The sequence below is a fragment of the Bidens hawaiensis genome, unplaced genomic scaffold (genome assembly GCF_021521415.1).
Source record: "Bidens hawaiensis isolate Kalapana, Puna unplaced genomic scaffold, B.hawaiensis_p1.1 tig00005663_1, whole genome shotgun sequence".
NCBI classification, from domain to species: domain Eukaryota; kingdom Viridiplantae; phylum Streptophyta; class Magnoliopsida; order Asterales; family Asteraceae; genus Bidens; species Bidens hawaiensis.
Window position 1 is genome coordinate 1,263,607 of NW_027491369.1, and position 14,610 is coordinate 1,278,216.

General features: G+C 36.9%; 1 protein-coding gene across 1 annotated transcript; it reads right to left on the reverse strand.

Annotated features, from left to right (window-relative positions):
• Window positions 1-3,751: 3,751 nt before the first annotated feature.
• Window positions 3,752-5,657, reverse strand: LOC143630407 (mitotic spindle checkpoint protein MAD2-like). Its single transcript, XM_077099430.1, has 7 exons — window positions 5,571-5,657; window positions 5,460-5,475; window positions 4,858-4,988; window positions 4,645-4,765; window positions 4,458-4,561; window positions 4,250-4,371; window positions 3,752-3,900 (listed from the first exon to the last, which is right to left on the reverse strand). Exons 1-7 carry the CDS (start codon window positions 5,641-5,643, stop codon window positions 3,841-3,843), a joined length of 627 nt encoding a protein of 208 aa, XP_076955545.1. The 5' UTR covers window positions 5,644-5,657; the 3' UTR covers window positions 3,752-3,840.
• Between the last annotated feature and the right edge of the window lie 8,953 nt (window positions 5,658-14,610).

Genomic DNA, 14,610 nt, shown 5'->3' on the forward strand with positions numbered 1-14,610 from the left:
CCCTACTAAGCATGGGTCATGCCTTGTGCACAAGTGAGCCTATAAAAAGACCATGCATGTTGCTCATTTGGTGTGCACAATTTTGGAGAAAAACACTCTCATTTCCACTCTCATAATCCATAGAATTAAAGAAAGAGAAGCTCTTGAATCCTTCATACAACATCAAGAAGAAGTCTTAGCATCATCATAATTATCTAGCTTGGTTAGATTATCTTAATATTAAACATGAATGCTATATTCTTCTATTTTGGTGTATCTTTTATAATTATCATGAGCTAAAACTCTTTATATCAACTTAACCCATGATGAAACTTGACAACTTTTGATGGTTGGAATTAATATATGATTATTTTATGTTAAAATAATGACTAATTCTTGGTTATCTTTTGATGAAATATTGTGTTTAAACAATTGAAAGTAACATACAAGAATTATAAATGATACATCTTGTTATGTTGAAAGACTCTTGATTTTATCATTTATTTATAAATGTTGTTCATACAACTTTATAACTTTTAATCTAGAAATAGTTAAAATAATTATTGTATGCTACATTAAAATTGGTTAAACACATATCCTCATGTTTAGATTTGAAAAGATTGAACATTTGTTATGAATTGATATTCTTATTAAGTAATATTAACAATTATGATATCTTTTATGATTTAATAGTTTCTTATTACAAAATTATTTCAGAAAGAAGTCGAGCTCTTTCTTGTAGAACGGCAAGAAGTGGAGCTCATATAAACCCTTTTTTAGCTTTTTATTCTACAAAATAAGAATTTTGACAATTGGTGAATAAGGTGTTTATTTTTTATCCTTTTATATAATTATACAGATTGTGTTGTTTTCTTTAAATTGATTTTTATATTCAACTAGTTTTTATCCCTTGTATTACGGGGGTTGTTTTATATTGTTTGTTATAATATTTATTTATTTATTTATTTTTTGAATTATATTTTTTTATTGTATGAAAGTTAATAATATACTTATGATTTGATGATAAATTGTTTCACAAATAAATGAGATGTTATAATACGGTTTAAAAGCTATATGGTTTTGATGAAACCCAAGACCCGCTTATTTTTTTTACTATAAAATTGGTTTTTTAGTTATAAATAATATTTATGAAAGTTAATAATATACTTATGGTTTGATGAGATCCAAAACCCGTTTATTTTTTTTACTATGAAATTGGTTTTTAATTAAATAATATATATTTCTTTTTTAAAATAAATAAGATATTAATTTTTATTATATTCTATTTTATATGATTTTTACATCAATAATTTGGTGAGAATAATTTTTAATTTAATGAGATGTTTTAACCCATTTAAGGAATATCTGGGTTTGGTAAGACCCATACCCATGAATTCGGGTCAAATGGATGAGAAGCCTTCATTTAAAAATCAAGCAAATCTGGTGACTCCAAAAAAAGGGGAGCGACCTCATCACGACACGTAGGATTTTTATGTATTCGTTTATATATATTATAGATTTTCATTATGGAAAACTTAACAATTTCTTAAAAAGAAAAAAGTTTCATCTCGGTATTAACAAATGCATAAAAACTCTTAATGGATTCGGAAGAGTCCCCAAAGTTTTTTTTAGCTTTGGGCCACCATAAATATCGGCCAAATCTTGTTCTCTTCGACCCGACCCAGTTTTTACCCGATCCATTTATGCCCACCCTATCGAAAATTCTTGGATCCGCCACTGACTACACACCTAAAGTTCCTTTCGTAACTATCGGCAAGAACTGTATAACATGAATAATCGAGGGAAAAATTGAACCTTTTGCTTTAATGCAGATGTAGAGGACACCAACATTGCATATTTGCATTGAGCGGTAACAAATTTTTCTAGCACCTAATGCATTCTCCTTAAAGTTTGATGTTAATTAGAACTAATTATCACTTGCTGCATCTTGTATTATCTCATTTTCTTGTGGTTAATATGGGCTATGTGCCTATGTTTGATATGTCAAGTTAAATAAGTTGGCAAAAAATAGAACATATTACACGAGTCAAAAGTAACTCAAATTGTAAGTTTTGTGCACGAGCCTCTTACATTATTTTACTCATAAAGTTATATTATTATCACTATTAACGTAGTCATATTTACACGCTAGTTGTTAAAATTTTGGCCAAGCCGACCAATTGATAGAAGCCTTAAACTATTCATTTATGTAGTTTGGATGCTCAATATTCAATTCTGTGTTTCTACTTGTTCATTTCGGTTTTAACCCAAAAAGAATAGAAAATGTTCTCAAATGTAATTATTTCTTTTTCCTTACAAATTTTCTCAATATTCTTTGATGTCACAGATGCACTTAATTCCATGGCGTAAGTTTTGTATATATTTGCAGGTGACCAGAATAAGTAATAACAATTATGGCGGTAGGGTTATTTCAGTCAAACTGGGAGATTACACACAAAGAATTGCCTCTAGGAAACCATACTCTTCATGTTGATGAAGGTAACAAAATCATTTGTGGGTGGATTTGTTGTAAACGATGTTGTTGACTTTCAACTTTTATGGTTGACGATCAAAGTTTGCTTGTTTCAAATGAGAAAGGATCAAATAAGAATTTTGATTTTTCTAAAAAAGCTAGGAAGGAGGGTATTTTTGTCTAATACCTTTATATTAAAAACCCACTTAATTTAATTTCAAAAACCCACTTAATTAAAACTCACTTAAATTTTCACTTATCTCCTACAACCACCACCGCCCACCGCCACCATCTTGCCGGAAAGGTCTTCGAAAATTTTGCCGGAAAATAAACCACTATGAAAAAGACACAATGTAAAAAACACAATGAAAAAAACACTACGAAAATAAAACACAATGACAAAAACACAATGAAAACACAATTAAATAACACAATGTAAAAAACACAATGCAAAAAAACACTATGAAAAAATAAAACACAATTGTATAACACAATTTTGTAAAACACAATTATGGTAAAACACACTTTGTAAAAACCCACAATTTTTTTTTATAAAGCAATATGGTACTAATATAAAACACTCGTTTTTATGGTGAAATTGTTTTGAAAAAAAATGTCGTAAAAAAAAGTTATAGACGTTTTAAAATGATGGGGGAATTTGACATGTGCTTTGCATGTGGAGAGAGAAAGTCAACAAATGTGTTATCCCTATTATGCCCTTACCCTTGTTTTACACTTAATGATCTCTTTAATCTAATCTCAACCATTCAATTTTAAAATGAATTGACAAGATTATTTCTTATCCTTCATGGGAAAACTAATCTTTCTTATTATATAACTCAACCCTGTTTCAAATATCAAATTTCAAACCTTAAGACATATATTCTACCCAGAAGATAATTTTCCGTGACTTTTTGCCACACAGAGGATGAATTTGCATGAGAGAATTTAATAGCTACCGAAACATTGATGTGAATGAGCATTATTTTACTATGGTATTAGCTAACATCTTAACATGCCAAAAAGTATATTGCAAGTTATTATGAATTTCATGAATAACAAATAATTTGATGGCACTTTTTATATCCCATTTATTGCTTTTCATTGCAGAGGCTGCCCTTAAATCACTTAATATATCAAGTTATTATGAATTTCATGAATAACAAATAATTTGATGGCACTTTTTATATCCCATTTATTGCTTTTCATTGCAGAGGCTGCCCTTAAATCACTTAATATACTTTTCATGAAAGGAAAGAGAACACAAATTTTCAGATTCATATTTCACTCCTCTTAAGCCAGCTTACAGAAAAAGTTATCAAAATGATTCACATTTGCGAGTTTTTGAGGACCAGCAGTAACAAAGGTTTTGAAGGTAAACTCGTATTTTACTTCTCATCCCATTCATCATCATTCTTGTAAGACACCAAAGTGTCAACCTTGTGTATCTGCATCATGAAAACAACAATGTCTTGTTACATTTGCAGTGCATACATAACTGAAAAATTCAACATGTGGTGACACATAACCAGTATTAATAACTGAAAACTTCCAAAATTCAAGCTGATTATATATAATGCAGTATACAAGCTTGTACAAACCCCCTATATCGAGACACAACTATGTTCCACGATGACGTGATTAAAACTTCTTATTCTTATATGCACCTGACCTTAGAATGATTACTTTAAATCGTTTTATTTAAAACAACTTATAGAAGCAGTTTGCATAAACAACTTCAAATTGTTCTATTAAAAAACAACTCATAAGATAAACCGAATGGAATATCAATGTTACCTTGGTATCGAAAGAATGCAATTTCACCATTTGGGGATTTGCTATCAGTTTCGGATCACTCTCTGTCCAAGTGAAAGGCACTGCAACATCCATATCAGTATATGCCAACACATCAAAAATACCTGCAAATGGTCCAAAATTAACAAAAAAGCTCAATACAACAACTCAACAAGATCAACAGCAAAAAAGACTGATAATTAATCCTTACAGGGTTCATCAAGGCATGGCAGGTATGTGATGCTGGATGCAATTTGTCTCATGATAGCTTGAATCTCCCTCATGATTTCCTTATCACTCTTCTCTCTTAAAACTCTATAAATCAACAAACAACAAATCAATATATAATAACAATAGATCTTGTGATATTAAAAAGGTTCTTAACAATATCTTATTACCCTGTTTCAACAACTTCTTTATCAGTCTCTATACTAAAATTCCACCTTTCAAGTACTTCATTGGTGGCCTTGCTCATAATCACAAGCACAATCCTTTGTAACTTCCCAGCTTCCAGCCATTCTTTATACAATAAGCCAATCACATAAGCAAAATACAACAAAAACATTACCTACATTCCAGTAACATTTTTATCAGCAATGTTGAAAGTTTACCAGACAGCTGAGTGTTCAAATTTGCAATGAAGGTCTTAACACCTTCATCTTCTGAAAGCAGCAATGGCAATCCATATTTTTTCACTCTCCCAAAGCTTTCGGCAGGATAAACGCCACGATTGTACAGAATACTACTTACATCATCAAAATTCCCCCAATTAATATTAACGTTTCCGGTCAAACCCTAAAACCAGGGGTGTGCATGAAACCGAAAAACCAATCCGAAACCGAAAAAAAACTGAAAATACCAACCGAAACAAAAACTGACGGTTTGGTTTTATGTTTTTGTAAAAACTGAATTTACGATTCGGTTTTGGTTTTGCATGTAATAAAGATTAAAAGAACCGAAACCGAACATATTTTTGATTTGTATTTTAAGAAATATATATGAATTTAATAAATATGTAACTCATATAACTTATCCCAAATGTATAATAATCAGTTAATTATAAATTAACAAAATGATTTAGACCTAAATTCATTATTTTGAGCAAAAAAAAACAAACAAACAAATTCGGCCCAATATTTTCAAGCTAAAAATGTCAGAACCGAAAAGACTGAAACCGAACCGTGCACACCCCTACCTAAAACAGAGTTGTTACCTGTTTGCCGTGTAACCTGAAATAAGATTGCATAAATAAAAAACCGTTAGCATCAAAGCCTTCAAACAGTTCAACGATTTAACGAAGAAACAGAGAGAAGGAGTAAGTTACCGAAAAACTCGCTGACGATGGCGGTGGATCCACGGAGAGTGATGATGTCTTTGGTGGCAGTTTTTGAAGCCATTTCTGCTGCAGTACAAATCGAGAGGTTGTGTGCACTATCAATCAATTAGAAATAGAAATAGAAATAGAAATAGAAATAGGTCTGGGGTTTTGAAGGATAAACGAAAAGGAGTGTAACGGCTAAGAAATTATTAGAAAATAATAAAAAGAGTTGCTGCGGGCTTAACGGTTTAATAAAGTGGGCCCTACCGATTGAGATTCAAAGACCAAAGTTATTCATCAAATCAAACCCCATTTCTTCATTTTCTTTATCTTGTCTTATTAATAAAGTGAAGATATAAAATATAATTATTTGATAATTGTTTGGATAAGGTTTATTGGATTTTAATAATATTTATTTAATGATATTGGCTTATAATAATCTATATTTATCTTATCATTACTGGCGGTCTCAAATTTAAAAAAGTTGGCCCTTAATGGTCCGTCGTTAAATAGGACTTAACGACATTATACTTTTTTTCGAATTTCAAGCTAATGTTTTAGGGCTTTTGATCGGAAGGTGAATATGATTTAATTGATGTAAAATTTAGCTCGAAATTGATCCAACAACTTGATTTTTGTTAATTTTAAGTTCAAACACCCGAATTGAAGCATTGTTTCATCGTTTTTGAGCATCGTTTTGAATTAAGTTTTATATCAGTTGACTTGTATTCTCTTTCCGATCAAAAACCCTAAAACATTAGCTTGAAATTTAGAAAAAAAGTATAACGTCGTTAAGTCTTTTTTAACGGGAAACCATTGGGGGGGGCAACTTTTTAAATTTGGGACCACTATTGACGACAAAATGAATAAAGATTATTATCGGTCAATACCGTTCAATAGGGATTATTAAAATCCAATAAACCTTTAAATAATCGGTATTTATTATTAAAACGACGATTTTTTTGTTCTTAGGCCACCACTATCGCGCTCCCTAATTTGAACACTTTGCTATTTTACTCTGACCAGACTATGTTGTCTTAACTAGTCTCACACTGACTTCAGAGTTTGACATGGTGATAGAACCTCAAAATTAAGAACTTGAATACTGAAATTAAAATGGATAGTGGCGCGATTCGAGATGGGTGATCACCAGTTTACAAGGTTAACGAACCCTAATTTTAATTAACATAAACATCGACCCTTAGAGATGCAAGAATGGCGTCTAATTGTGCTGCAATGGTTGCTAATTGATCTGCAATATTCCGGGTTGCAGCCGTCATTCGATTTCCCGGCAATGGAACCAAATTATAGAACCTCAAAATTAAGAACTTGAATACTGAAATTAAAATGGATAGTGGCCCGATTCGAGATGGGTGATAACTAGTTTACAAGGTTAACAAACCCTAAATTTAATTAACATAAACATCGACATCCCAAAATAAATGCAGAACATGTTATAAATACTAATCCTAAATAACAGTTATTAAACTGCTCCACTACTCCTATTTTTGTTAAATAACAGTTTGATGCAGCGGTAAAATGATAACGAAGATCAAATCACGTTGATTCTACGAATTCCCGTGATGAACTTCAAGTAACCCCCAAATCCCACTCAAAGGTCTAGAGAAAAAGTAAAGAAAAATCAAATTTATTAATAATCAAGTCTATCTCTTTAGATTACATCAACATAATATAAATAGAGTTTCAAATACGAAATGGGCCTAAAATGGGCCATGGGCCAAACACAAACCCAAAAACAAAAACATAAAAACTGACAAAAAACATAAAATGGCCCATAACTTTATTTAGGAGTCATTTTTTGGCTTCAGACAGGGGCCCAAACCGCCATAGGCCGTTTGCCACAATGTGCTCCTCGTCTCAAGCTTCGATTTGACTGGTAATGGGTCTGAAACGGAGCTTCGTGGGCCAAGTTATGCCCGTTTTCGTGGGCCACCCTTTGTTGCGCGATCTTGGGCCTCCAGAAACATAATAGCCCGGTCTTCAATACTTGGGCCCACATCATTCCCCCTGGATAGAAAAAATTCGACCTCGAATCCGCATCATCTTCATCCTCAGAAGTGTCCCCGTAATAAGGTAGTAAACGCTTCACATTAAACACATTAGAACAACGAACGTGACTCGGTAGTTTTAAACGATAAGCATTTGAGTTTATTTTCTCCACAATTTCCACGGGTCCAATCTTCTTAGCCGATAACTTATTGTAGTCCCCAACAGAAAAACGATCTTTTGTCAAAACAGCCCAGACCAAATCACCTTCTTCAAATTCAACATGTCTTTGATCAGCAGCTTGCTTGTACTTTGAATTGGCTCGAACCAGGTTGTCATGCACATCTTTGTGAATATCATGTAGCCCTTCAACAAAATCCTTCACCTTTTTGGGTACAGAACCAGGAACATAGGGTGACATCAGGTCAAGGGGTCCCCGTGGCTGAGTAGAATAAACCACCTGAAAAGGACTAAACCCGGTACTTCGATTGGCAGCATGATTATGAGCAAACTCAGCTTGACATAACTTTTGATCCCAAGACTTCACATGATCACCCACAAGACATCGTAAAAGATTACCAAGGGACCGATTAACAACTTCCGTTTGCCCATCCGTTTGAGGGTGATAGGCACTACTGAAGTTAAGTTGAGTGTTCACCATTTTCCATAGGCTACGCCAAAAATGACTCAAGAAATGAGTATCTCGGTCAGAAACAATAGAAGATCGCAAACCATGCAAACGATAAACATCCCGGAAGAATAACTGAGCCACATTAACTGCATCTGTCGTCTTCTTGCAAGGAATAAAGTGCACCATCTTGGAGAACCGATCAACAACAACAAAGATCGAATCGTTACCCCTCTGAGTCCGAGGTAACTCCAACACAAAATCCATACTAATGTCAGTCCAAGGCTTTGAAGGGAATGGTAAAGGCATATAGAGACCCGCATTAGTAGCAGTGCCCTTTGAAACTTGGTAAATTCGACACCTTTTAACATAACGATCTACCTCTTTCCTCATAGTAGGCCAAAAGTAGGAAGACTGCACCAAATGTAAAGTACGGTCACGACCAACATGACCCTCCCCATGTAACTCCTGAATAATTTTCAACCGAAGACTGGAGTCAGGAATACATAGCTGATTCCCTTTGAACAAAAACCCATCATGCAAAAGAAAGTCTAACTTCTGACCCGCTTGCACATCCTGCAATACAACTGAAAAATACAGGTCAGTGGTTAACTGCTCACGAATCACATCCAACCCCAACACATTGATCCTCACAGCAACAAGCAGATTCCCCCTCCTGCTCAAGGCATCAGCAACACGGTTTGAAACACCAGTCTTGTGTTTGACCATAAAAGTAAACTTTTCAAGAAAAGCTAACCAACGCCCGTGCTTATGAGATATCTTGTCTTGCGTGCGAATATGCCTTAGAGAATCATGATCAGTGAATAAAACAAACTCTTTATGAAACAAATAGTGACGCCAATGCTTTACAGCTTGGACCACTGCATAAAACTTTAGGTCATAAGTACTATATCTCAACTTTGCCCCTGTTAACTTCTCACTAAAATAAGCAATTGGTCGACCCCCTTGACTGAGGACCCCGCCAATCCCAACCTTCGAGGCATCAGTATGAAGTTCAAAAACTAGTGAAAAGTTAGGCAATACCAGAATTTGTGCGGTAGTGAGTTTTTCCTTGATAACCTGAAAAGCTAACTCTGCTCCCTCTGTCCATACAAACGTCTTTCCCTTCATGCAATCTGTCATTGGGGCCATAATGGAACTGAAGTGTGGAATGAACCGCCTGTAAAAAGAAGCAAGTCCATGAAAACTTCGGACTTCAGTAATGGTGGTAGGAGTTGGCCAGCTTTGAACAGCTGCAACTTTAGATTCATCCACTTGTATCCCATCACCTGAAATAACATACCCTAAGAACAAAACTTTAGGGGTCATGAACACACATTTCTTTGTTGCTGCATAGAAATTGTCTCTGCGAAGCAAGGCCAAAACCTCCTGGACATGCACGACATGCTCACTGAAAGAAGCACTATAAATAAGAATGTCATCAAAATATACCACCACAAACTTCCTAATAAAAGGCATGAGCAACTGATTCATCACATGCATAAAAGTACTAGGCGCGTTTGATAAACCAAAAGGCATCACCAACCACTCATACAACCCCTCACGAGTCTTGAAGGCTGTTTTCCACTCATCCCCAGGTCTAAGACGAATCTGGTAATAACCACTCTTCAAATCCAACTTTGTGAAAACAGTGGCACCACTAATCTGGTCAAGTAAATCATCAAGTCGAGGAATAGGAAACCTGTACCTCACAGTAATCTTGTTGATGGCTCGACTATCAACACACATCCGCCAGGTACCATCCTTCTTTGGAGTTAACAAAGCAGGAATAACACAAGGGCTCATACTTTTACGAACATGACCCTTAGAAATCAACTCCTCAACCTGTCTACGCAACTCTTCATGCTCTCTCGGGCTCATCCTGTAATGTGGCCTATTGGGCAATTGTGAACCAGGCTCCAAATCAATATGATGTTGGATGTCACGCAAAGGTGGCAGCCCATCAGGCAACTCATCAGGGAAAACATCAGAAAATTCCTCAAGTAAAGGAATCATAGCTTCAGGAACCTCAACTTCCTCGGCCACTGGCTTCCCTATTAAAACAAACACATTGTATGCATCCACCAACTCATCTTCAAACTGACTAATGGTCAATAGGTTACCCGACTGCTTTGTGACTAGCTGTTTGGGCTTGCTAGGAACAAGCGTTATCTTTACCCCACCAAACATGAAGCTATAAGAATTTGACCGTCCGTCATGTTCTATACTTCGGTCATACTCCCAAGGTCTACCCAACAACAAGTGACACGCATCCATAGGAACCACATCACACACAACATCATCTTTATATGTGGTCCCGATAGAAAAAGAAACAAGGGCCTTTTTAGATACTGTTACCTCTCCCCCCTTTTTAAGCCACTAAAGCTTGTAAGGCTTGTGGTGACTCTCCGTCTTCAAGGCCAACTTTTGGACTGCCTCTTCAGAAATTAGATTGTCACAACTTCTAGAATCGATAACAAATGTGCAAACCTTCCCCAAAATGATACATGTGGAGTGGAAGATATTATGTTTAAGCCAACCGTCTCCATCAGCCTTTGGTGTATAGCAAGAACGCCTAACCACTAAATTCACCCCCACATCACCGGTCACAAACTCCTCCTCGTACTCGGGTTCTTCATCATACTCTGGGGCCCTTTCATATTCTTCATATTGTTCATCTTCGGATTCAACAAGCAAATGCCTCTTACCCGCCTGTTTACAGTCAACTTGCCGATGACCCGTCTCACCACATTTGAAACACTTCACCCCGCTACTACTAGCCCCTTTAGAAGTCGACCCAGTGTTGTTGGCCCCCGACCTCTGTTGACTAGGCACGACACGAGGTCCTCCACTACCCGACCCCGAATTTCCTCCAGCAGGGGCTGGTGAATACGAACCGCCCACCCAACGGTTTTGTTTTTCAAAAGCCAAGGCCCTTTGGTACGTCTCGGCGATCGTTAACGGATCAAAAAGATTTACAGAGTCCATGATCTGAACCCTTAAACCTCCAATATACTGAGCAACGAGTTGTTCGTCGGTTTCTTGAATATCATTATGAGAAATCAAATGATAAAACTCGGTCGTATATTCATCAACCGACCTGGATCCCTGTTTCAGATTCTGCAAACGTTGATACATCAACCGTTGAAAGTTGTGAGGTAAAAAAGTGTCCCGCAAACACTTTCTCATCTTAGCCCATGTCACGATCCGTGACTTCCCGAGTCTATTTCGTGTTATCTTCAACTGTTGCCACCATGCTGACGGCCTCCCACGTAGCTTGGTAGCGATCAAAGAGACCCGCTTTTTTTCAGGGACCTCTCGGAACTCAAACACCTCTTCTACAATAACCAACCAATCAATGAACCCTTCCGGATCCAAACTAGTCCCATCAAATTCTGGGATATCAGTTCGGATCCCAGCATCCCAATGTCGGTTGCCATCACCAGGTTCTTGCCTTGGTCCCCTCTCGTACCCCTCTTCGGAAGACGAACCATCATGACCAAAAAATGGATTATCGAAGTCACGCCCCTCCCTATTTTCAGGGACCTGTCTTCTACGATTCATCAAGTCAGCCATTCGATCAGTGAATTGATCGACCACTTGATCCAATCGTTGCTCCACCCGCGCCATAAATCGTTGTTCCAACTCTCGTTCGTAAACCTCATCGAGCGGTCTCTGTTGTCTCCTTGGAGCCATATTGAGCCAGGAATTCGGCTCTGATACCAACTGATGCAGCGGTAAAATTATAACGAAGATCAAATCACGTTGATTCTACGAATTCCCGTGATGAACTTCAAGTAACCCCCAAATCCCACCCAAAGGTCTAGGGAAAATGAAGAGAAAATTCAAATTTATTAATAATCAAGTCTATCTCTTCAGATTACATCAACATAATATAAATAGAGTTTCAAATACGAAATGGGCCTAAAATGGGCCATGGGCCAAACACAAACCCAAAAACAAAAACATAAAAACTGACAAAAAAACATAAAAACTGACAAAAAACATAAAATGGCCCATAACTTTATTTAGGAGTCGTTTTTGGGCTTTCAGACAGGGGCCCAAACCATCGTTGGCCGTTTGCCACAATGTGCTCCTCGTCTCAAGCTTCGATTTGACTGGTAATGGGTCTGAAACGGAGCTTCGTGGGCCAAGTTATGCCCGTTTTCGTGGGCCACCCTTTGTTGCGCGATCTTGGGTCTCCGGAAACATAATAGCCCGGTCTTCAATACTTGGGCCCACATCACGATTTCCTATCAATACTTCCGGCTCGGAAAATCGACTTGTCCTCAAGTAGACAATCCAATAATTGTTGACTGTTGTGCCAAGCAACAGCGTCTTCTATAATATCATCCCTGATCTTCAATTGACCACCAAAGACATGCTTAGACTGATCTTCGAACTTCGATTGAACATCCAAAACATGCTTAGAACGATCTTCGGTCTTCAATCGAGCATCTAAAACATGCTCAGATCTATCACCGTCTACGCTAGTGTTGTCATCAAGGGTTTCTTCAGTGACCATATCTAGCAGTGGTACATGAAGAGGGTCATGCTCGGACACTCCCTGTTCCTCCCGCCAATTTTTTCTTCAAAGCACCACCTGATTCTTCGCCATCTCCGCTCACGCGAACTTTGATTTCTTCAACATCGTCCCTCAAAGATGCAAGAATAACATCTAGCTGTGCCGCAATGGTTGCTAATTGATCTGCTAGATTTCGGGTTGTACGCATCATTCAAATTCCCGGCAATGGAACCAAATGATAGAACCTCAAAATTAAGAACTTGAATACTGAAATTAAAATGGATAGTGGCCCGATTCGAGATGGGTGATCTCCAGTTTACAAGGTTAACAAACCCTAATTTTAATTAACATAAACATCGACCCTTAGAGATGCAAGAATGGCGTCTAATTGTGCTGCAATGGTTGCTAATTGATCTGCAAGATTCCGGGTTGCAGCCGTCATTCGTGTAACAACGTGAAAATTTCGAGTTCAAAGTATCAACTTTTCAAAGTCTAGGGACTAAAATTGTCAAATTCTAAACTTGAGGGTTAAAAATGAAAAATCTGATTTCTTGTCCAATCGCGCTACGCGATGGACAAAAGGAGAAGCCCATCGCGTACCGCGATGGAGCTTCTGACACGTTGTGACACGTGTGCCACGTGGCACACTGTGGAACTAGGTGCTGCCACGTGTCACCACATGGCAACACTGCTGCCACGTGTTGCCACGTGGAGCGGCGCCTGCCACGTGTCGGTCTACGCTGTACGTCAGCATACCTATATCGCGGTGCGCGATAAGTCTGCTCAAGGACCCATCGCGTACCACGATGGGGTTCCAGAAATTGCCTATAAATAGCGGCCATGGGATCTCATTCCAAATCAGCTCTCTAACCTCTCTCTACAAGTATCACTCTCTCTCTAAAAATCCTCGTAAAACGTGCCACGACAAACATCGATAGGCGTACCCTGATTCCTCGAATTCCGTGTCAAACGTTTCCTCGAAGTGTGTGCCAACTCTCCAGCCACATTCAACCAAGATGGTGTTTGTTCTCGAAGTACGTGTCAACGAGTGTTGAAGATTTGGTGTTTCTCGATTTGCGTGTCGAGAAAAGTAAAGCGGCGTCGGAGTGCCGCTCAAGTCCCTAGGATTTCTATACGCCACTAAGGTTTGGCGTAATAACGAATTCAATATAATTCAATATTATATTAAAGGCTTAAGCCTTAAGTCGAGGTTATACTCGATACCTCGATAAAAGAAAAGAAAAGAAAACACAACAAAGAAATGAATGAAAGTATGAATATTGAATATTGTGGATACATATATATATATATATATATATATATATATATATATATATGTGTGTGTGTGTGTGTGTGTGTGTGTGTGTGTAAGTATATATGTATATATTCTTTGTTTTGAAAATATTATTTAATGAATAAAGAATATTCTTAAATAATAAAAGAAAAAGATTACGTTTCTTAGAGAAGAAGAAACGGTCGGGTTTTTATTATAATCTAAAGGTTTATAATTTACTTTTAAACTAAAGGTTTTCAAGTAAAAGAAAATGAACTAAAGGTTCATCGAGGATTGAGATAAGACTAAAGGTCTTAAGCCGGATCGTGTATCCGACTAACAAATGTTTATACTCGTACTATAGGTGCGAGATAAAGAAGGGAAAGACCCTTGGACGGTGAATGAATCCGATCATAAAGAGATAAGGTGAATACGCCCCCAAACTTTCAAACTTGTTTTCAAATGAGTCAAACTTGTTATATGAAATTGTTTACAAGGAACTATGTGTTCCTAAAACCATTATAACTATGACATAAACCTAGCCCTCAGGCTGTGGTATACGTATGTCTGGATCCTTACATAGGTGGTACTATGCGATGTATGGGCATGATCG